Source organism: Nelusetta ayraudi, unplaced genomic scaffold (assembly GCF_046127955.1).
Source record: "Nelusetta ayraudi isolate G7.1 ecotype Tasmania unplaced genomic scaffold, CSIRO-AGI_Nayr_v1 ptg000015l, whole genome shotgun sequence".
Classification (NCBI taxonomy): domain Eukaryota; kingdom Metazoa; phylum Chordata; class Actinopteri; order Tetraodontiformes; family Monacanthidae; genus Nelusetta; species Nelusetta ayraudi.
Genome location: NW_027466065.1, coordinates 3,237,501 through 3,257,715, shown reverse-complemented (window position 1 = coordinate 3,257,715; position 20,215 = coordinate 3,237,501). Strand labels below are relative to the sequence as shown.

Sequence of the window (20,215 nt, the reverse complement as noted above, 5' to 3'; positions counted from 1 at the left end):
CTATTACTGCTTCTCCTGCACTCAAGGTACACACACCTTATGAACAGAATAAAAAATCTGAAAGATATTATTGATGATTTAAAGTTCCAATGTGTATCATTTGGCTTGATCTATGATTTGTATGTTGGTAGAAGCTCCATATACGGCCCATAAATACATTAATAAAAGTGTATATTTGCAGTACGATAAAAGTTGGTTTCCCTTCCTAGAGAACAGTTCTCATATATGTAAGACGATACATAGAGCAACAAGGGTCTTGCTCCTAACTAGCTGCTATCTTGCACCACCATTATTTAAAGGAAGCCCGTCTGACAGCGGCCCGACAGTAAATCCGACATGCGCTGTCAGGTGGGCTCCCTTCAGAACTTTTACACACTGGACCTCGAAGACGCATTTCAAGGAGCTTCCCCTCGCCTGTGTTGTTGAGTTTGAGCGATGTTTTTTTTTTTAAAAACTGGCCTCCTGCCGCCCTCCAGTTGACCGACCTGTCCTGTGATTAGACGGAGATTCCCTTCTATGGAGGAATGAGACGCAGGAATGTTACAAACAGCTGAATGTTCTGTTCCTGGGAATTTCCTGTCCCTTCCCTCTTGGCTCCCCCGCCCCCCCGCTCTCTTTCACACACGCACGCATACACAAAAAACCCCTAACTTCCTCGTTTGGATGACTGAGCCTCATTCCACACGCACACCATGTCCCTGTGACTGTTATCTCTGGCGCTGCTGGAGCCTCGCCGCCACTTCCTCCTGCTCCTCCCGTGGGAGTGCGTGGCACCGTCGGGGGAAAATAAGAGCGCGGCCTCTCCGACGTTAGAACTGGGCCGCTAATGTCATGTTTTGATTGGAGCTCAGACACTCAGACGGCGGCGGGGAGACACGCTCAGGAGTGACTCCCCATCAAATTAGAGCCCTTGGAAAATTGTCAGCGAAGACGAGGTTCGCTCGTCCCAACGTCGCCCCTCCACATCCTGGGAGGAAAAAAGTAATAATTCACGCACACACACACGGCTGGGTTCCTGTTAAATACCTGTGTCTTTAATTTAACTGGAGTGTGTCGCGGCGCTCGCTGTCTGTCTGCATATACAACCCGCTCAAATGTACACGTTTTGTTTTTTTCACAGCTTCCATAAAAATACATCTTTGCTATGCACAGCATTTACAATATCGTACAACAGAGCCGCTTGCAGGTACGGCGGAGGCCGAGTCGCGACAAAGTGACGCCGCGGCGAAGACGAAGCGCTCTGGTGTCTCCCTCGCTGCCTTTCCTGCCGCCCCGAACAGAGGTGGAGTCTCGGCCGTCCGCTCTATCGGCCGTCTGCGTCAACGCCACCGTCGGTCATGTGACCCCCGCCGCTGGAAGTCGCGGCCAGACTTGTTCTCTTGTCTTTTAAAAGTCATCACTGCAGCCTCTGTGACTTCCTCTCTCGCTTGCTCGCTCTCTCTGTTTTTCTCTCAGTCATTTCCTGCTAGTTTCCATTCCACTGGATGTCATCATAGCCCACCTAGACAAAAAAAACAAAAAAAACACACAAACAGTTAATGGATATTCTTTTCAACCAACGGCACAAACTTTGAAACACACACACACACACACACACACACACACACACACACACACACACACACACACACACACACACACACACACACACACACACACACACACACACACACCTCTTCATCAGACTCTGCGTCCTCCTCTTGCTCGCTGTCGTCCGACTCGCTGTCGGGCAGCTCCCTCAGGTGGGGTTCGGTCAGCTGGTACAGCGCTTGCCTGATGGCGTCGCTGTCGCGGCCGATGGTCAGGTGGTAGGGGGTGTGGCCTCCGGAAGTGAGGAGGTTTGGATCCGCCCCTTTCCTCAGCAGCAGCTGGACCAGCTGGAAGTTCTGCTGGTCGACGGCGAGGTGCAGGGCGCTGCGGCCGTTACGCTGCTCCTGCGGGACGGAAACGTTTTAGTTCCAGCGGGATTCCAGAGTGCAGCCGGTAAAGAACGGCTGCTGCTGCTGCTGCTGCTGCTGCTGCTGCTGCGGCTTACCTTCGAGTCGACGTCCGCTCCTAGATCCACCATGTTCTCCACCAGTGAGAGGTAGCCCTGAACCGACGCCAGGTGGAGGCAGTTCTGGCCTGAATCGGAAAAAAAATAAATCGGAGGAGATTTAGGACAAAGAAGTTCTTTACAAGCCAAGAGCAAAGAAGCTCTCAAGAAACTAAAACCTGGAAACTTTGGAGTCAGATGACTAAAATCAAAAAGTCATGTAGAGTCAGTATGTGAGGGCATGAATGGGTGTCGGGCCTTTCCCTCGCTTGCGTAAACGCTTTCTTCCTCCTAGACACAGTGTTCAGGCCTGAGTGGCCACTGCTTTAAATAATAGCCCAGCCCAGCGGCAACATTCATCTGCGTCAAGCCTGTTTTCACGCACAGACGGTGGGGTGTCGCATTATGGAAACTCCCACCACGGCTGCAGATTGCATCAGCATGGTTTTCAAAATTGAAAAGAAGAGGGAAGAAGCATGATTTGAAAACTGGCTATAAAAACTGTAAAATTAGAAAATTAGAAAAATCTCTTTTAGGTCCAGTGAGATTATCACGGATGAGTGTGTGTGTGTGCGTGTGTGTGTGTGTTAATTTCCCTGTGGGAGTCATCCCAAAGGGATCAATAAAGTCTCTATCTATCTATCTATCTATCTAACCCTCACCGTGGTAGTTGCAGGCAGCCATCACAGCGTGAAGATGCTCTGGCCGACAGCTCTGGGTGATGACGCTGAAGCTGGGCAGGTTGCCGTGGCGACAGGCTATGTGCAGAGGCGTGTCCCCGCCGTCGTCCACCAGCGTCGGGTCGCAGCCGGCCGCCAACAGGTGTTGGCAGACGTCTGCCTGATTCGTGATCACCGCCAGGTGGAGAGGAGTCTGGGATGGGAGGAAGACAAGAGGTGAGATACAATCATAATAACATAGAAAAAATAAATAAAAAATAAAATAGTGTCTTTGTTTTGTACAAGAAGACTTTTTTTCTCCTACCTGTCTCTGGTAGTTCTGTCTGTTGATGAAGTCTGTGTTCCTGGACAGGTCTATCATGGTTCTGATGTAGTCCTTGGCTTCATGAATGATGGCCAGGTGCAGCAACCTGCAGAGAAAGAGAGAGGCAGTTGACGAACAGGCAAATCTCCACCGAGCACCGAGACACGGTCCACGTGGAACGAACGGACCGATTGGTGTTTAATGTTGTACCCAACAGTCCAAACATATACTCTCTCGATTACATAGGGAAGGAATGGACAGCGATATAAGACTCCTAACTGTCCATTGTGTCCAAAGAGCAAAGGAATATTCCCAACATGGAATAACACCCCCCCACATCCCCTAACTGTGCTTTCTGGGCAACTAACAGCAACTGAATGTAGTTGCCAATCCATATCTACAAGTCACTGCAAAACTCTCACTTTCACACCCTCTGTTGTGCAAAAACATACAAAGCAGTGGCAGTGGTCACGTTGTTTTATTTTAAGCAATCTGGTCACGTGCTTTGCGTAGAAAAAGGAGTAGTAGTAATTTCCAAGCACACGGAGTTAAACTGTGCTGGTGCCTCAGCCGCTCTGAGTGTTGTGTTTGTAGTCCTCTTCCTCGGGAGCGCGCGTCGGACTTTTTTTTTTTTTTTTTCTCTCTCTCTCTTCTGGCGGCGCGCCTGGGACTTTCCCAACCTGACCCGCGGCCATAGTAGACACCACCACCACCACCACCACCCCCCCCGGTTCCTGATAATAGCCTTTTGTTTACGTCCAACAGCGCCACAAGTCTCCTCATAAAAATCCCAGGTCACCCGTGGAGGATATTTTCAAACCCTTACGCAACGTAAAAACTCACCGCCACCAAACGGCATTAAAGATCCAGAGTCACCGTCCAAATCGGGACTAGTTAGGCCCGGGCCTGTGACGCGGCTTCAAAGGCGGATTACGGCGGAGGAATCCCTTTACGTTCCAGACCGCAGCGTCGGGCCGAAAACAAAACGGAACAAAACAGCCTCCCGTCGTTAATTATCGAAACCGGGTGCCCCCCCCCAGTCGACTTACGTGTCTCCGTCCTCCGTGATTTGCGTTTTCCATTCGTGCGACTCTCCAGCCCCGGCCCCGGCCCCGGCCCCGGCTCCGGCTCCAGCCGCAGCCTGCGTGTGCTGCGGCGGCTCGCATTCCAGATGGAGCCGCCGGATCTCCTCCGCCACCGCCTGGTACTCCTCCTCCTTCAGCGAGTCGAGGCCGCTGTCGAGCCGGTCGTCCGTCGACGCCACTTGCTTCCCTTCCTTGGGATCCCGACCGTAGTCCGCTCGGTTTAACAAAGTGGCCCTGTGGAGGTCCATGGTTGCTGAGATCCGAGGCGATGCGCGTTTGGGTTTGTGTCTAAACTCTGAGTGAGCGGCGGGCGGCGCTGTGTAAATGTCTTCGCAGGGGCGGAGCTAAGGGCTAGGTGGGGGATTTCCAGAAAAGTGTCACCTAGAATAACGCAGCAGCAGCAGCAGCACAGACTGCTGGCTCCAGGAGGGGATTTCTGTCTCGGCATGTAAATATATACAGCTCGCTTGCAAAGGCACAATGCAAGGGTGTATTTGCTGTGCATAAAGAAAGACTTCGGCAGTGGTTAGGCTGGAAATATACCTGTTAAAAATAAATAAATAAATAAATAAAATAATAATAATAAAAATAAAAATACATAGCTGCAATTAATATTTATACTTTTATTTAAACAGCACTGCAACAGGTTGCACGTTTTGAACGTGGGTATTTATTATTTATTCCAATCAATCAATCACGTTTTATTCATGTAGCACCTTCCAACAACCAAATGGTGCACAAGGTGCTTTCCAGAGTCAAAACAAATAAAAGCAATATTTATTTGTAGACGCGTGTATTCACATCCACATCGCATTCAAATGTATCTTCTGTTCTGTTGTGTTTTCTTTTGTGTTTTCTCACATGCGGTGAGATATATGGCGTATGTGTCTCTGTTTCTTATTTGGATGGATGATATACTGCACTGAAAGCAACAACAGCAACAGTGTGGAGCTAAAACTACTCAACAAACCTTTGATACTTTCCATAGTAATTCTGAGCAAAATGGGGGCACACGAGTACTTTGTTCAACTCTCAAAGTGGAAAAGCTGCAAAAAGTCCCACAAAATCTTCTGGGATTGCTGCTTGAAAAGTCCAGCAAAAAAAAAAACAAACAAACTGCACTTGCACATACACAATCATGTTGCCTGCTGAATCACTCAACCAAAGGAAGTATTGCTCAGCAGACTCTTCACAGAGGGGAAGGGAGGTGGGGAGAGGTGGAGGGCTGGAGCGAGGCTTCTTTTTTTTTTCTCCAGAGCTTTAAAAGTTTCAATACACTTGCATTCTGGTGCTCTGACGCACGGACTGTTTCACTTTGCAAAAAAAAAAAAAAAAACTTGCAAAATGAGCCAGGCATGTATAGGTCGGCGCTCACCAACTGCAGCCCCGGTTATCTCAAAAGGAAGGGAATTCAAACTCCCTCCGATCGAATGCCGGACAAAGCGGCATTAAGTCATAATTCACTTCCTCCATAGATAAAACTTGAAAGATTCCCGAGTTCACCGCCCGGCAGGGAAGACGCCGCGAGTCTGCGCCTTCAAAAACAAACAGCAGGTCGAACGTGATGTTCCAAAGGCCCCGAGGGAAACTCCAGGCTTGTTTCACCTCCCATTGTCAGGTCTGCAGGACCAGTTTAGGGCGGTGGGAGGAGGGAAGGGTGGTGGTGGTGGTGGTGGTGGAGGGAGGGGGAGGGAGGGGGGGGGGTAGGCTCCACTCTCTTTCCCCTGTTGCTCCAGCACCAGTTCCTGCTCGCTAAAAGAACACGCAAATGCAACAGTCCCAGCAGCACAGCAGTGTGAACTGGGTTTATATTTCAATGTATTGCGACGTTTTACATGTGAACTCAGCTCGCGCATAAGCGAGGCCTGAATGCACACACATACGCAAAGCTGCTGGCACAGCCCATCTGTTGCCAAAGAAAAGACGGGGGGCGGGGGGGATGATAATAAATAAGCGATGGCTACATTTAAACTCTGTTGCTTTTCAATTTCATGGAAAGTGGATTTGATATTGATTGTGATGGGAATCAGTCCCATCTTTCGAAACAAGCTTTTCAATTGAATGAAGTCAATGGCTGGAATTTAAAGCAGGGCTCCACATTGAGCAGAAACCATTTGTCATGTTTACAGTAACGTGGAAGTCATAAATTTTCTTCCTGCTTCAAACGGGAACACAAATCTGCAACGCTGTGCAACACAAAAAAGTTTCTTGGAGTTTTCAGCCAGCTGTCATCAAGATCCCCCCCCCCCTCCTCCACCCCCTTCAAAATGTCACCAGTCATCACGCTACCTGTTGATGGGTGGGGTGGGGTGTGGTGGTCGAACTGGAAAGTTTGGAGAAATAGATACTGGGAGGCTGCCGAGCTGTGAGAAGAAGTCTTGCAGTTTTCCAACGGCGAGTCTTCGTCTTTTTCTGCCAAATGTAGATTGCAGGAAAACCACGTTTCTCAAAGGAAAATCATACACGCGTACTTTTATGTGTGTGTGTGTATATATATATATTTGCATTTAGCATATATTGTGCTTTGTTGCATTTCACTTCACATTATCCTGTCACGATTCTCTTCCCTTTACACTGAATTCACATGTGAAAGCAGTTTGGAGATTTAAGGAAGCGTTTCCTCGGTGAAACACAAACACATTAGAAAACAAATCGACGGCGCCGTTTCACAGACAGATTCCATGACATCATCCAAACCACATGATCCAAGTTTGACTTGTCAAACAAAGGCAAATCCCAAGTCAAATGACACCGGGCTCGTCTCAGTGGATTTCCTGGGTTCCTCAAAAGACGCCTGCACGGGTATATTGAGAGGGCTGTGGTCCGCAGGTTTCCTGGGCAATGCAAAAGTCACGGTTACATAAAGGCACACAAGCTACCTGTGCGTGAGCGGCGTCGGGAATCCCTGAGCGCACGGCGGCCTGAGTCAGCGTGACTCACTGGATCATTAACACAAGGTAGAAGGTTTCAAGGTAAATGACTCACAGACTGAGTGAATAGGTGTCTAAAAGTCAAGCAAACGACAAAAAGTTACCCAACACACCACCACCACCACCGTGAACCATCACCCAGTGCGGAGTTTCAGACCTGCTCACTCACTTACCTGCACTTCCTCTTTTCTGTTTCCTGCTTCCTGCACCTGATAGCAAACTGTCAGTGTTCTAGTAGTGTGTTGTGGAAAAAAATTCACACATACTTTATTTTTTTTTTATATCCTCTTCCTCAACTTAAATCCATCATCTCGAAGAGAAGTTGTTCAAGGTAGCACCTTCCTTCAGACCCAGCGAGCGCTGAAGCAAACATCTGAAGACGTGACCACGTCGTCGCAGTCAGTGGAGGTCAAATAAACCAATCTGGTGCCAAATAGCTGACAAGCTCAAGCGGCAGTGCCTGATCCCCACAAGTGAGACATCAGAAAGAGAAACGCTTTCCACTGATATCATCTGAAGGACACTTAATTCAAGTGTTTGTCTTGTGATGTCTGAACAAACTGAATTTTGGGTCCATGCAGCGGCGTCTTGCCACTTTTGTTGACGTCGACTAATTTCCAGCTCTTGTGTGTTCCACCCGTTGTATATATGTTTTTTTTTTTTTTTCTTAAACAAACCTAATCAGATTTGGCCAACGCTGCAGAGCGTCACAGCTGTTTTTCCGGTGCATTTAAATGCTTTAGAGGACAACAGACAACCAGAATCAAGCGTTTCTTTGCCCCGAAAATCAAATCAGAACGGCGGTCTTAATGTGCCAAAGGGGGAAAGATAATGGAGTGAATACTGACTGTGAATGACAGGATGACAGCAGAAGACAAGAAAAACAACAAGGCCACAAAAGGCAGCTGGTTTTCTCTTAAAAATAAATCACCTCCAGAATGACGTCGAGATTCAACCTCTGGGGGTGGTGGGGTGGGGGGGGGGGGGGCTGCATCAGTTTGCTATAGCTTTAAGCCGCTTACCTCACAGTCATTTGTCTAATTCAGTTCTTCCCCAGCGATTCATGCTGACTGTTAATAATTGGCGAGCAGTTGTCGTGTAAGCTATGCACCACTAGGTGTCGCAGGCGGCCGCATTAATGAGACGATACTGATGCGCGCGCTCAAATTCATGCCATCAAAAGGGTGCAACTGATATTTCCTTCTTTCGTTGTGAATGCTGTGAAGGAACATGCTAAAGCTAATAACATTGGTGTCCACCTCTGTAATAAAATAAAGAATTTAATTTGTTGATTTGAATTTAATTTAAATTTACTCCAAATTGACAGATATGAATATTATCAGAATTTTTAATTCGTCTTTCGCTCCTATTACATTGTGTCGTTATTTTCAGTGTTATTTTATTTAGCATTTGACTTTTACGTTAGCGCCTTTGCGTCGTGTGCATATTTGGTTGCGTTGTATCATGTAGCGTGGACGTATTTATTGATCTGAAATGATAAAAAAAAAAAAAAAAAAATGCTTTCGGTTCATCGTAAAGGGTTGTAAAAAAAAAAGTTTCACATGTTGAACATTTTCACTGGGACGCCACAGATCGTTGTTATAAAATTTGTTACTTGTCATTGGCATCTGCACGCAGCAACACGGGTTTATACTGAACGCTGCAGCCGACAGGCCTGCGGTCCTTGGGGCGTGAACCCCATGTAAACACAGTCACTGCCGCCGCCGCCGCGACGCTTTCAAGTCTGCGAGTGAGAAGCACAGATCAATACAGTCATTTTCGGCCGTCTGGAGGATTATCCGCCTCATTGGACACTGACGCCATGCAAGCTAAACACACACACACACACACACACACACACACACACACACACACACACACACAGAGTCTGCATGTGGAGCCATAATTTTGCACGACACTCAGCAGGAACATTCACTATACTTTGCATATGATTTTCAACATATTAAATAGTAATTCATTGTGTGTGATGTTAAACGCAGCTCGTGTTAAGTTACATATAAAAACTGGGCCCAAATAGGCATTCTATTGAATTGTAGAGTATGTTAAAAAAAAAAAAAGGGATATAAAGATTTGACAGTATTTTATTGATGAGAGGTGTGTGAATGCCGTGATACCATCATATTTTTCCTGAAAGGGGTATGATTATTGGGTGAAGTGAACATATTGAAACCTCTCTGTGGCGGCAGCCATCATCAACGACCAGCGGGGAAACAACCAAACTACAGGACCTCGGCCGCTTGATTGTCATTTGTTTTGTTTTTTTTGTTGTTGTTTTCCTGTTAGCGCCAGGTTCTCCAGCGGCCACCTCATTCCCATTCTACTGTCTGCTCCCTAGAGGCGAGACCCTCGTAAAGCCAGCAAACCCTCCCACCCCCTCCGACCTCTCCAGCCCGTTCTCACGCTCATCCCGCCTTGATTGATATCCAGGGATCCACGCTGGCTGGCTGGCTGGCTGGCTGGCTGGCTGGCCTCGGCGCGGCACCGACTGGCCGAGCTACACACCGCCTGGCCCGGGGGAAGGTGGTGTTGGTGGTGGTGGTGGGAGCAGGGGGACGGGGGGTGGGGGGGGACGGATGGATGCATCTCCCTCCAAACTCTTATCAGCCAGAGCAGCTTCTGGTGGGAGGACTGGTGTGAATAACCAGCCCCCAACCACCACCACACACGATCACATCTCCCTGCTCTTCCATTCTGTTCTGCTGGAGAGATAACACACGCACACACACACGCACACACACACACACACAGAGTGAATGGGAGAGGGGAATCCATGCCCACGGTATTCCCATGGCCAACAAAGACAGATAATCAGACACTTTGGTTGTAAAAGAGTACAATTTAAAAAAGATCTAATCTCTGTCAGGGTCCCATGGGTGCTATTTCTAATTACGCCGTTACCTCTGACCTGATCTGAACGGGGGTTCCTACTAGAACAGTGACGCACTTAACGAAGGAGCCTTCAATGGAAGAAACAAGAGGAAAACAACAAGAGTATAAAGCAAAGCCTAAGATATTCTATTTTTTTTTTTTTTTTAGCTTTGTCACAGACTGCAAAGGAACAACACAAAGGAACAATCATCCCACATTTCACTGGACGTTCACAGTGTCACCATCGTTCCAAGAATGTCTTTAACCCTTTTAAGTCACCGCATTCTTGATGTCCCCTCATCAATTTGCTCTCAAAACTTCCAAAGCGTCACTGACTTAAAAGATGAGACATTAAAGTGCATCACGTCCGTTCCATCCTCTGGGATACTTATACTGACGACTTCTCCAGTTCACCGCTTCTCCGTCTTTTTTTTCCGGTGGGGGGGATAATTCACATTGACATATTCAAAGATACCACGGAAAAATCCAAAGACAGCGAATGGCGAGAACAATTTTGAATGTATACGTCTCAATTTTTAACTCTAGGACAGTGACAGGACAACACCATCCCAGAGTGGCCAGCAAAGGTATTGTTTGATATGTCCCTGGTCATTGAGTGTAGACATGAGTGTGTCAGGTCGCATGGGATAACTTACAGATGAATTATGACACTTTCAATGGTTCCATATTAGGAAAAACCAATGTTGTCCCTTAACAATCTGTTTCTATCCTGTCAGTCAACTGCCAGATTTAGGAAAGAAAAAAAAGAAAGTTGCGTCTGTGTTGACCTTCGTCCACCTTCCTGAAAGGTGGAGCAAGTCCTTTTATTGACGCCACCCCATTGTGACGTCACTAAAGGACGTGACATCTTGAGCAGGTGATATACAGTCAGTGACAGCAAGCCCAGGTGTTGGCTTCACCCTCTTGGGTGGAGGGCCGCCGTGGTTTGGCGTTCCCTCTTCTAAACATCAGCAAAACGGGGGGTTTTTAGCGGGAGGCTGTAAACAGAGGGCTAAACATGGACCTTTCTGGCCTGGCACCTGTTGGTGTGGAGTTGGCATCTTTGTTCTCTCCCTGCGTCTGCGTGGGTTTCTCTCCAGGTTGTCCAGCTTCCTCCTACAGTCCAAAAACATGCGCGTGAGGTAAATTGCCCATAGGTGTGTATGTGAGCGCCAATGGTTGATTGTCTCGATGCGTCGACGAACTGCCTTCGCCCCACGTGGCAGCTGGGAGAGGCTCCAGCAGACCTGCGTGACCCTGAGCTCAGGAGGAAGCGGTATTGAAAATGGATGGATGGATGGATGGATGGATGGATGGATGGATGGATGGAAGGATGAAGTAGAACAGCTGGTTGCCGTTTCTAAATATTGGTGCCACGGTGCTGCTGCGTTCGAGTGCCGTATGAAAAAAATGAGAATCTGATGATTGGGTTCGCTGAGCGTCGAGGTCATCAAGTTAGTGGTTAGGAATATTGTAGCACACGTGACTGACCACTAAGACACGCTATTCTGTCACCTGCCCTCCCCTCCCCGCACCCTACCCTTGCTCTCCCTCTCCCTCTCCCACCCTCGCTCTCTCTCCCTCCCTCGCGCCCTCTCTCCCTCCTCCTCCACTTCAAAGCTTTACTTGAAAGTGCGCTCCAGACCTCAGCTGTTGTCGTTCTGTCCGCCTGTTGGGGCCACGCGCCGACCTGACGCCGTCCCCGCAATGCCTCGAGGATTCCTGGTGAAGAGGCACCGCAGGTGCTTGGCCACGTACCGCTCGCGAGGCGCCGCTGAACCGCCGCCGAGCCACGCGGCCACCACCGAGGAGCCGAAGGAGTCCGGCGCGTGGCCAGGTGTCTCGCTCTCGGTGCTGCGCGAGGAGCTCCTCACCGCTCCTCACGTGGCGCCGGCTCTGGAGGCGGAGGCGGAGCGGCGCGCGCAGCTCCCCGAGACCGAGGAGCAGGTGAGCGAGGTGGACGTGGTGACGCCCGACGAGGACGCCTCCTACCTGTTCCCGCCGCTGCCCCCGCGACCCGCGCGCGACTTCACCTCGCCCGAGGCGTGCAGCCCCGTGGCGCCGGTCGGCCCTGGGCTCGCGGAGAGGCGCAGGGAGCCGCTGTACGCGGGGAGGTGCCGGACCTCGCCCCCGGTGTCTGAGCTGACCCCCGAGCTGCCCTCGCTGCTGACCCCCGCGCCCCACAGCTCCATCGAGAGGATCCTCGTGGGCAGCAGCAACAGCAGCCACCACGCGGCGCCCTACCCCACGCGCGAGGGCGCGTACGATGCGAACTTGAGCCACGCGCACCTGTTCCCGCCGCTGACGGCGATGCACCAGGAGCAGCAGCTCCTCGCCGCCAGGAAACGCTCCTTCCTCGAGGCGGACCAGCGACTGGCGGGCAACAGGCACAGCAAGCACGCGGCGGCCAAGAAAGCCAAGGTGAACCGGAAGCTCACCTTCGAGGACGAGGTCACCACGTCGCCGGTGCTGGGTCTGCGGATCAAGAAGGAGAGCCCCGAGCTGAGGAGGCAGCGGGACAAGCCGCCCGGGAGCCAGCCGCTGGGGGAGTTCATCTGCCAGCTGTGCAAGGAGGAGTACAGCGACCCCTTCTCCCTGGCCGAGCACAAGTGCTCCCGCATCGTGCGCGTCGAGTACCGCTGCCCCGAGTGCGATAAAGTCTTCAGCTGTCCCGCCAACCTGGCCTCGCACCGGCGCTGGCACAAACCCCGCCCGGCCAACACCCATCCGGGGGCGGCGGAGGCGCACACGGACAAGAACCCGGCGGGCAAAGAGGCGCGCGGGCTCGTCCGGCCGGAAGACATGGAGGGCAAAGAGAACGAGCTGCTGCGCGTCAACGGCAATCAGCACCGCGGCGCGCCGGACAGCTCCTGCCTCAGGAGCGAGGCGCCGCCGCCGCCGCCGCCGCCTCCTCCGCTGCTGCTGTTCCACGGCCGGACCCGGGAGAGTCCTGACCGGGAGCGGCTGGCTCCCCCGCACTATGACCTCCACTACCGGAGCCCCGCTGAAAGCTGCCTGGACCTCCAGAAGCAGGTGAGGGCGGCGGACAGCCCGCCCTCCAGCCTCATGCTGATGAACCCGGAGCAGCGGCAGCAGTCGCCGCCGCCGCCGCTCCCGCACACCCCGCTGCCGTACGTCCAGGCGTCACCGCAGGAAGAGGTGTACGAGTGCCGCTACTGCGGGAAAAAGTTCCGCCGACAGGCGTACCTGAGGAAACACCTGGCCGCGCACGAGATGACGTCGGCCCCGGCGGCCCCGTCTTACGGCCAGGCGCGCGACACTGGCCACGCACAGGTGTTCCTGTGCCACCTGTGCGGGGCGAGATTCCCGTCGGCCGAGATCAGGGACAAGCACCGTGTGTGGCACGCCATGCGGGACGAGCTGCTGGCCGGGGCGCTCAGGCCGGAGGTGTTCCACGCGCAGGGCGACGACAGTGGCACCGCCAGGGACTGTGAACCTCATCCTCATCCTCCCCCTCCACCGCAGCAGCAGCCGCAGCAGCAGCAGCAGCAGCAGCAGCCGGTCTTCATCTGCAAGCTGTGTCCGGCCACGTTCTTCAGCTCTCCGGGGCTCGAGAGGCACGTCAGCAAGTCTCACCCCGCCGACAGCAGGCAGGTGATGATGCTGCAGATGGCCGTGAGACCGTAGAGTTGACACATAGGAGACAGATCTTTTATCATCACCTGGAGAATATTTACGACGGCCAGTCGTTGTCCCATCCATTTTATCTCTACTCCAGCCGCGTATTAAAGATATTTTTCTTAAAGGATACAAAATATGTCTTACGGGACACCAGTGTTTTTGTTTGTTTGTTTTTCTTTTGAAATGTAAGTTCTCTCACTTCTCACTGTCGTCCATGTGTAAACACTAGATCAGCCAAGTGATCAGCCAATCAACGGCGACACAGTTGTTTGTGGTTAAATAGAACGTTTAGTGAACCTGGAGCTGTCCATGGTGCTGAGTCCTGACTCCTCAAATCACACCTGAGGTCGATTAGCAACAATTAAAAAAAAAAGATTGTAAGACTGACATAAAGAAAGGAGAATTGACTTGAGCAAAAAACAAAACGAAAAAAAAAAAAAAAAAAAAAAACATTTGTATGAAAGACAATTGAAAATTTAGGCAAATTAAAACCAGACCTTTCAAAAGGGGGAAATTTGTTTTGTGGGTTTCTTATCCTCTCGTGTTGAATCTGAAACCAAATCCACAGAAGATTATGTCTCGAAACGATTATTTCTAAGGGACGACTGTCCACATGTGGCATACTCTTGCGGAAGGTAATGACATTACGCTGCAGCTCCAGAGAAATCCAGCCAGTTACATTACACAGTACATGCAGTGAGGCTGTAATTGCTTTGAGAGAGCGACCCTGAACCGGAGACAGAATCGATGTCCGTACTGTAATTCATTTATATATTATAACACTCGACTCTAAAAAAAAATTATACAACAAAATAAGATAGACCATAATATGCCTTTTATAGTAAATGTGCAACTTAAAGCTCAACTTTAAACATATTTTCATATGAAACTAAGACATTTTATGTACGTCCTGCAAGGGAAGCATTTTATTTTGCATCATTTATAATTGCTGTTGAAATATTTACCTTCGTGCTAAAGAAAATATGTAATTGTGGTTCTATAAAGCCAACACAGTACTATTTTGATAAGTTGAATGTGCAAATTTACTCAGATTGTCAATAAATGTTTATACACTTGACATTGAGTGTTATCACTTTATTCAGGGTGGCAAACACCGACACCGACGCACACACACACACGAGTCCATCAGTCAGTGGTAGGAAGTGTTTATTGTCAAACTCCATCATCTGTGTGTCCAAAAGAGACATTTTACATACCACAGTTCTGACACAGTTTGAAGAGTATGTGTGTGTGTGTGTGTGTGTGTGTGTGTAAGCTGTGATACGACTGACCAACACATGCAGTTTGTACGGAACTGGTGTCATGCAGTATGTACAGTCAGTAGTTACATACATCAGCCTTGTCCCAAAACAAAACCCTTGACAAACTGCTCGCGCGCATCAACGCAGGTGTGTGGGAGATTTGGAAAAATACTTTTTACGATATGTCCACAAGAAAAAAAGAAAAAAAAGAAAAGAAAATCTGAATCTGTTTTCCCCACATTTGGACAAGTAAATGTTTAAATATGGGGAAGGAAAAGAAAGAAGAGATTAAAAATGTTATATAAAACCAAAATATCTTGTAAATGTGTCTTTTTTTATATTAAATACATACTGATTGGTGTTTGTGATGTTTTTTTTGGATTTAGCAAACTGGCTTGAAAGACAATTTTGTGATGTGATGTTTTCCATAAATTTGTTTGAGCGTAAAGCAGAACTTTGTCCTCGGCAAAGTGGCAGAATCAAGAAGTATTTGAACCCTCAGAGGGTTTACGGGTCACGGTGGCTGTAGTCATCCAACAGAATCCAGAGAGATGCAAAGGAACCAAACCTCAGCAGTAGGGGAAAAAAACCCAACTGTAACAGCAATAATTTAAGGTGCAACATCTTGAAATCTTAACGGACTTCAAAATATTTACACACAGGAGTGTGACGTGGATTTGACAACAGCAGATTCCTCAATGGAAACAATTACAACCCCACTGCAGGGATTTTGTTTTTGTTTTTTGTTTTTTAAAAAAGGAAAAAGTTATACAACCCAGATCCTCTCCGTGGAAAAGCTCTGGCTGAAATAAAATAAAGCAAATGCAGCTTCAAGCAATGAATCATAGAACACAAACCTTTAACTTAGGCAATATTTGCACAAACAGATCTTCTGTGCGCGCGTGTCAGCTCGTGTTACCGGTAAATCAGTAAAACAAAACCGAGACAAGTTTTTTTTTTTTTTTTTTTTTGTTTTTTTAAATGGAAGACAAAGGAGGAAACTGAACAACCTGTGCAACCGCATCTGAGATATCGTCAGTTCGGAGTGAACGGATGCTGTTACGCACAAGAAAATCAGCTGCTGTTAGTGTCAACTGGCGCGGCTCCCCTCCATCCAGGATGGGGGGGATGAGTCTGAGTCTGCGTATCAGAGCAAAACCAAAAAAAACAAAACAACAACAAAACAAAAAACAAATATGACCTCTCTCTCTGCTCTCGCCACCGTCTACTTTTTTTTTTTGGCCTAAAGCTCTTCTCTCCCTCTCTCCCTCCCTCCCCCCATAGTTATTATCGCTGAACTGCTGCAGCAAGCAGTGCAAAACCATCACGAGGAGCAAAAGAAGGAAACATGAAATGTTGTAGTGTCAACTCATTTTACACAGATACGACTTCTGAGGTTCAACCACGGTTTGGCTTTGGCAGCTACGCTCACAGCAGTATATACACAACGGGCCTCCTCACACTGTACAACATCCCTCTAGATATTCATTGATCTATTATATATATATTTATACTCATACATATATTGATATACAGAATATGTATATATATATATATTCAAAGAGAAACAAAAATCAGGTGACGGAGTGACTGCAGATCTAAAAATACAGCTCTGGTTCGAGTCCAAAAAATTCTTTTTTTTTTTTTTTTTACCCCACAATCAGTTTAAAATGAACAAACTGAAGAAAAAAACTATAAATGCGAAGAACATCAGTGCTCGTTTAAAGTTTTACAGCATCAGTAACAGAAAGGTCCAAAAAAAGAAGTCTCGTAACAAGTGCTTCCTGTCTGATCAGCGGCTCAAAAGTCAAGTCAAGAGACAAAAGTTGCCTCAGTCAATACTTTGACACCGTTTTGAAAACGGGACGACTCGCTTTTGAATTTGCATACCGGGGAAAAAAAAAAAAAAAAAAATTGGCTTGCGAATTTTGCAAAAGCCATATTGAGTTTTTCTTTTCTTTTTTCCCCTCAATAGAAAGTGACCCTCGTCCTCAGAGGCCGAATTCAACAATAGAACAAAAATAAACTCCTCTGTAGGCAACACTGTGTCCATCTCATCTGGATTCCTTTCAATATTAAAACTTATACTTCTATATTTACACACACTGACCGACTTATCGTACAAATATACAGGCGTCCGAGCAGCGTTCTCCAGTCGCCACGCTGCCGGGGCCGAAAACTCTGACCTTGATATCGTGGCACAATTTAGCATTTACTTAGCCGCGGCGGGCTAACGGCTGGGTCGGGGGGGGACATGGCACGGCAGGTGATGGGGGAGCTGCAGCGGCCGCAGGCGGTCTTCCGTGTTGGAAGAGTCCAGCTGGGCTGCCGGGGAGGTGGGGTTCAACAGCTACGAGTCCTTTCGAAATGGAGTTACAGCGTGACGTGGATGGCGAGCCTGAGGACATCCACCCAGCGGCGGCTTCAGGAGCTCTCCAAGAGAGCCAACATTTAAAAAGGTCCCATATTATTGCAAAAAAACCAAAACAATGCAGCATCCAAAAGGAGGTCGAGGATGGACTGGTCTCATCTCAGGGGGATTTTACTGCGAGGGTGGAGACGCATTTTGCACAATATGGGACCTTTAATGCCGATCAGTTGAAGAAGAGAAGGTTCTCCTGGAGGGACGTCTGTCTGTGGGGTCTGGACTGCTGAATCTCTCACACACACATGCACGCACGCGCACACACACACACACACACACACACACACAGACACTCCAGTCCAGATGCGATGACGTTAGGTCTTGTTGGCCGATCCCGAGGAGCGTCGCAGCTTCATGGACATGCGGCTCTTGCTAGTCCGGGGAGACATGGGGGACGCCGAGTCGCTCCCGGCCTCCCCAAGAGCCGGACTTTCTCCCCGAAGAATCTCGAGGCAGGAGCCTGAGGAGGAGGGGGAGGGGTGATGAGGGAGGGCGGGGAGCGGAGGACGGGGCACGAGCACGGGGCGGGGGAGGGGGTGAGGGGCGAGTGAGAGCAGAGACGGGAGGTGGTGAGGAGGAGAAAATTGACACAGCGACTCCATCGCGGCATCCTCAGCTAGAGTGGACACGACCCGGACGGACAGAGACAGACAGACAGACAGACAGACAGACAGACAGACAGACAGACAGACAGACAGACAGACAGAGCTACAGGGAACCAATAGAGGACCTGGAGAGAAAAACCACTTGACGAGCTCAGTTGAGTCCGACTGTTCAAAGTGAACTCTGGACTCACGTGAGGATGTTAAACAGCTATTTTTCTCTACAGCTGGTGTGAGAGGCTGGACACCTTGGCTTCAAGTCTCCACCCAGCAGGAGAATCAAGGAATCATAGAATCAAAGCGTTACCATTCACAGCTGGCGTGAAGGACCTTCTGCTTCAGGCCCTTCCCCTTCACTCTGAGCAGGTTGAAGCTGTCAAGTGGCTTCGGAACCATTAGATACATATTACTGTGCTCCTCTAGAGGAGGTGGAGTGGAGAGGCGAGGAGATGAGAGGGAGGACGAGTGGAAAAGATGGATGAATGGAGGACAAAGAGGGGGGAGGAGATGGGAGGAGTGGACAGAGGAAAATAAGAGGGTAAAATAAAGGGGGAGGAAATTGGAAGGGAGGAGGAGCGGAGGAGGAAGAGGGGAGGCGGAGAAGCAGGAGGCAAGAAGGGATGAGTTGAGAGAGATGGGAGGAAGGCAAGGAGAGAGGAGCGGGAATTCAACCAAAGGTGAAAAAGGACAGGAAGTGGAGAACGGAGGGAGAAAGGAAAGGAAAAATCAAAGAAAGCAACAGGTGGTGATGAAGTTCCACAAAAAGGAAGGAAACAAAGGGAAGAAAGGATGTGAAGGAAAAGAAAAAAAATGACATGAATGAAAATGAAGAAGTTGACATTGAACAGACGAGAGATGACACAAAACACCGTTGACACGTGAATGGTGTATGCAAACAAACAAAACATACGGCGTCGTTGTCTTCTGCTAAACTACAATATCGTCCCGTCAAAGAGTCGCACACTGACACCTCAGCAAAAGTGTTAGTTCAGACACTCAGGCCTTCTGACATCATCAAACCAGGAGGAGAGAGAGAGAGGAGCAAAACGACAGGCGAGAGGTTTTAGTTTCACCGGGTTGGTGCGACAACCGCAAAACGTGGAAGAAGAGTCACTGCGTGAGCGGAGAACACACAGAGGAGGAGCAGAGGAAGTGATGTCGGCCGCAGGAAGTGTCACACGGGTCGAGCTGCCGAGGGGAGGAGCGGTGCAGAGCCTGCCGGTCCCTCGCAGCAAAGGCAAATCAAAGAAAGAAAAAGCAAAAAATAATTAAAGCTGCAAGCAGCGCTGATGGGGCTGAGCCCGATCATCGCAACCGCCCCCTGACACCCACCATCGCCCCCGATGCACCCCGACACCTGCCAGCACCCGCTGACCCCTTCAGACGCCTGCGACCCCTGGTGACCCCTGCTGACCTCGACATGCTATAGGTGGCGTTGTTGGGCCTATCGACTTTATTTTTTATAATAATAAATTTAATACCTGACTGAAATATATGTGTGTGAAATTTGATGAAATGTGGAGAAAGGTTTGGGGGTCAAGTGTTTTCAAGTGAATTCACTTATGACATTTTTGCCTGTAGGTGGTGCTATGGAGCACCTAGAGTTGTCATTTTTGGACTGAAAAAAATGTTCATCGGTCCTGACGTGCTTGCCAAATTTCATCAAAATTGATGAAGGTTAAAGGGGTCAAAAAAGGGGGTCAAATGTGAGCAGAAATTCGGTTATGACATTTTCGTATCTTCAAATTATTTTAATTGGACACTTTCTCTGTATGTGAAGGGGAAACCTACAGTATATGACTAACTCGTTGGACTTGATAAGAAGCACATAGTATAGTATTAGTATAGTATAGTATTTATTCTTTGTGACTCTAGCCCCTCCCCTTTTTGAAACAATGGCGATTTAAGTTGGGTTTTGCCACTCATGCTTGTACCCTGTACGGAAATAGTCATTAAACAAAAAACTAACGGGATGTCGCCCATTATTTAAACAACTTTTGATATTCACAGTCTTGGCTATGTTATATTAAATTTTCACGCCGCCAGCATTTGCAGTTTTGGTGGAGAAAACGTTTAAGAATTGGTTGATTTTTTTGCATAAATTTGCACATACAGTACGTGCAAATTGTGCCTTTTGTCTAAAAGATGATGGTGTGACACGATGGAGCGCCCTCTATCTCCAGCCGACCGGTGGTGACACTTCCTGGTGCAGACGCACCCAACACATGCACACCTGCTCAGAGTGCGAGTGAGACAGCGGAGAAGAAGAGGAGGAAGAGGAGGAGGAGGAGGAGGAGAGCGAAGGTTAGGCCACAGGTCTGTGGGAGGAGCCAATCAGAACAGGGAAAGGGGGGGGGGGGT

General features: G+C 48.9%; 3 protein-coding genes across 9 annotated transcripts in view; 1 reads left to right on the top strand and 2 right to left on the bottom strand.

Annotated features, from left to right (window-relative positions):
- Positions 1-1,012: 1,012 nt before the first annotated feature.
- nfkbiab (nuclear factor of kappa light polypeptide gene enhancer in B-cells inhibitor, alpha b) lies at positions 1,013-4,411 on the bottom strand. 2 transcript variants are annotated; one of them, XM_076023516.1, is made up of 7 exons: positions 4,156-4,411; positions 4,069-4,125; positions 3,020-3,125; positions 2,698-2,908; positions 2,036-2,124; positions 1,674-1,934; positions 1,013-1,501 (listed from the first exon to the last, which is right to left on the bottom strand). In XM_076023516.1, exons 1-7 carry the CDS (start codon positions 4,350-4,352, stop codon positions 1,466-1,468), a joined length of 957 nt encoding a protein of 318 aa, XP_075879631.1. In that variant the 5' UTR covers positions 4,353-4,411; the 3' UTR covers positions 1,013-1,465. The 2 variants fall into 2 exon arrangements, with proteins under 2 accessions (XP_075879631.1, XP_075879630.1); XM_076023515.1 differs by having other exon boundaries at positions 4,069-4,411.
- A 5,968-nt stretch (positions 4,412-10,379) lies between these two features.
- insm2 (insulinoma-associated 2) lies at positions 10,380-14,643 on the top strand. Its single transcript, XM_076023499.1, has 2 exons — positions 10,380-10,510; positions 11,544-14,643. The coding sequence occupies exon 2, from the start codon at positions 11,631-11,633 to the stop codon at positions 13,569-13,571; it is 1,941 nt and encodes a 646-aa protein (XP_075879614.1). The 5' UTR covers positions 10,380-10,510; positions 11,544-11,630; the 3' UTR covers positions 13,572-14,643.
- A 72-nt stretch (positions 14,644-14,715) lies between these two features.
- The window catches only part of ralgapa1 (Ral GTPase activating protein catalytic subunit alpha 1), a 53,808-nt gene continuing 48,308 nt past the window's right edge, over positions 14,716-20,215 (bottom strand). For 5 of the 6 annotated variants that reach the window (XM_076023478.1, XM_076023480.1, XM_076023482.1 and 2 more), the window contains one exon: positions 14,716-17,712. In XM_076023478.1, the coding sequence (XP_075879593.1) occupies positions 17,567-17,712 (146 nt within the window). In that variant the 3' untranslated portion in view covers positions 14,716-17,566. The remainder of the gene's footprint in view (positions 17,713-20,215) is intronic. The other variant, XM_076023479.1, reaches the window with a different exon arrangement.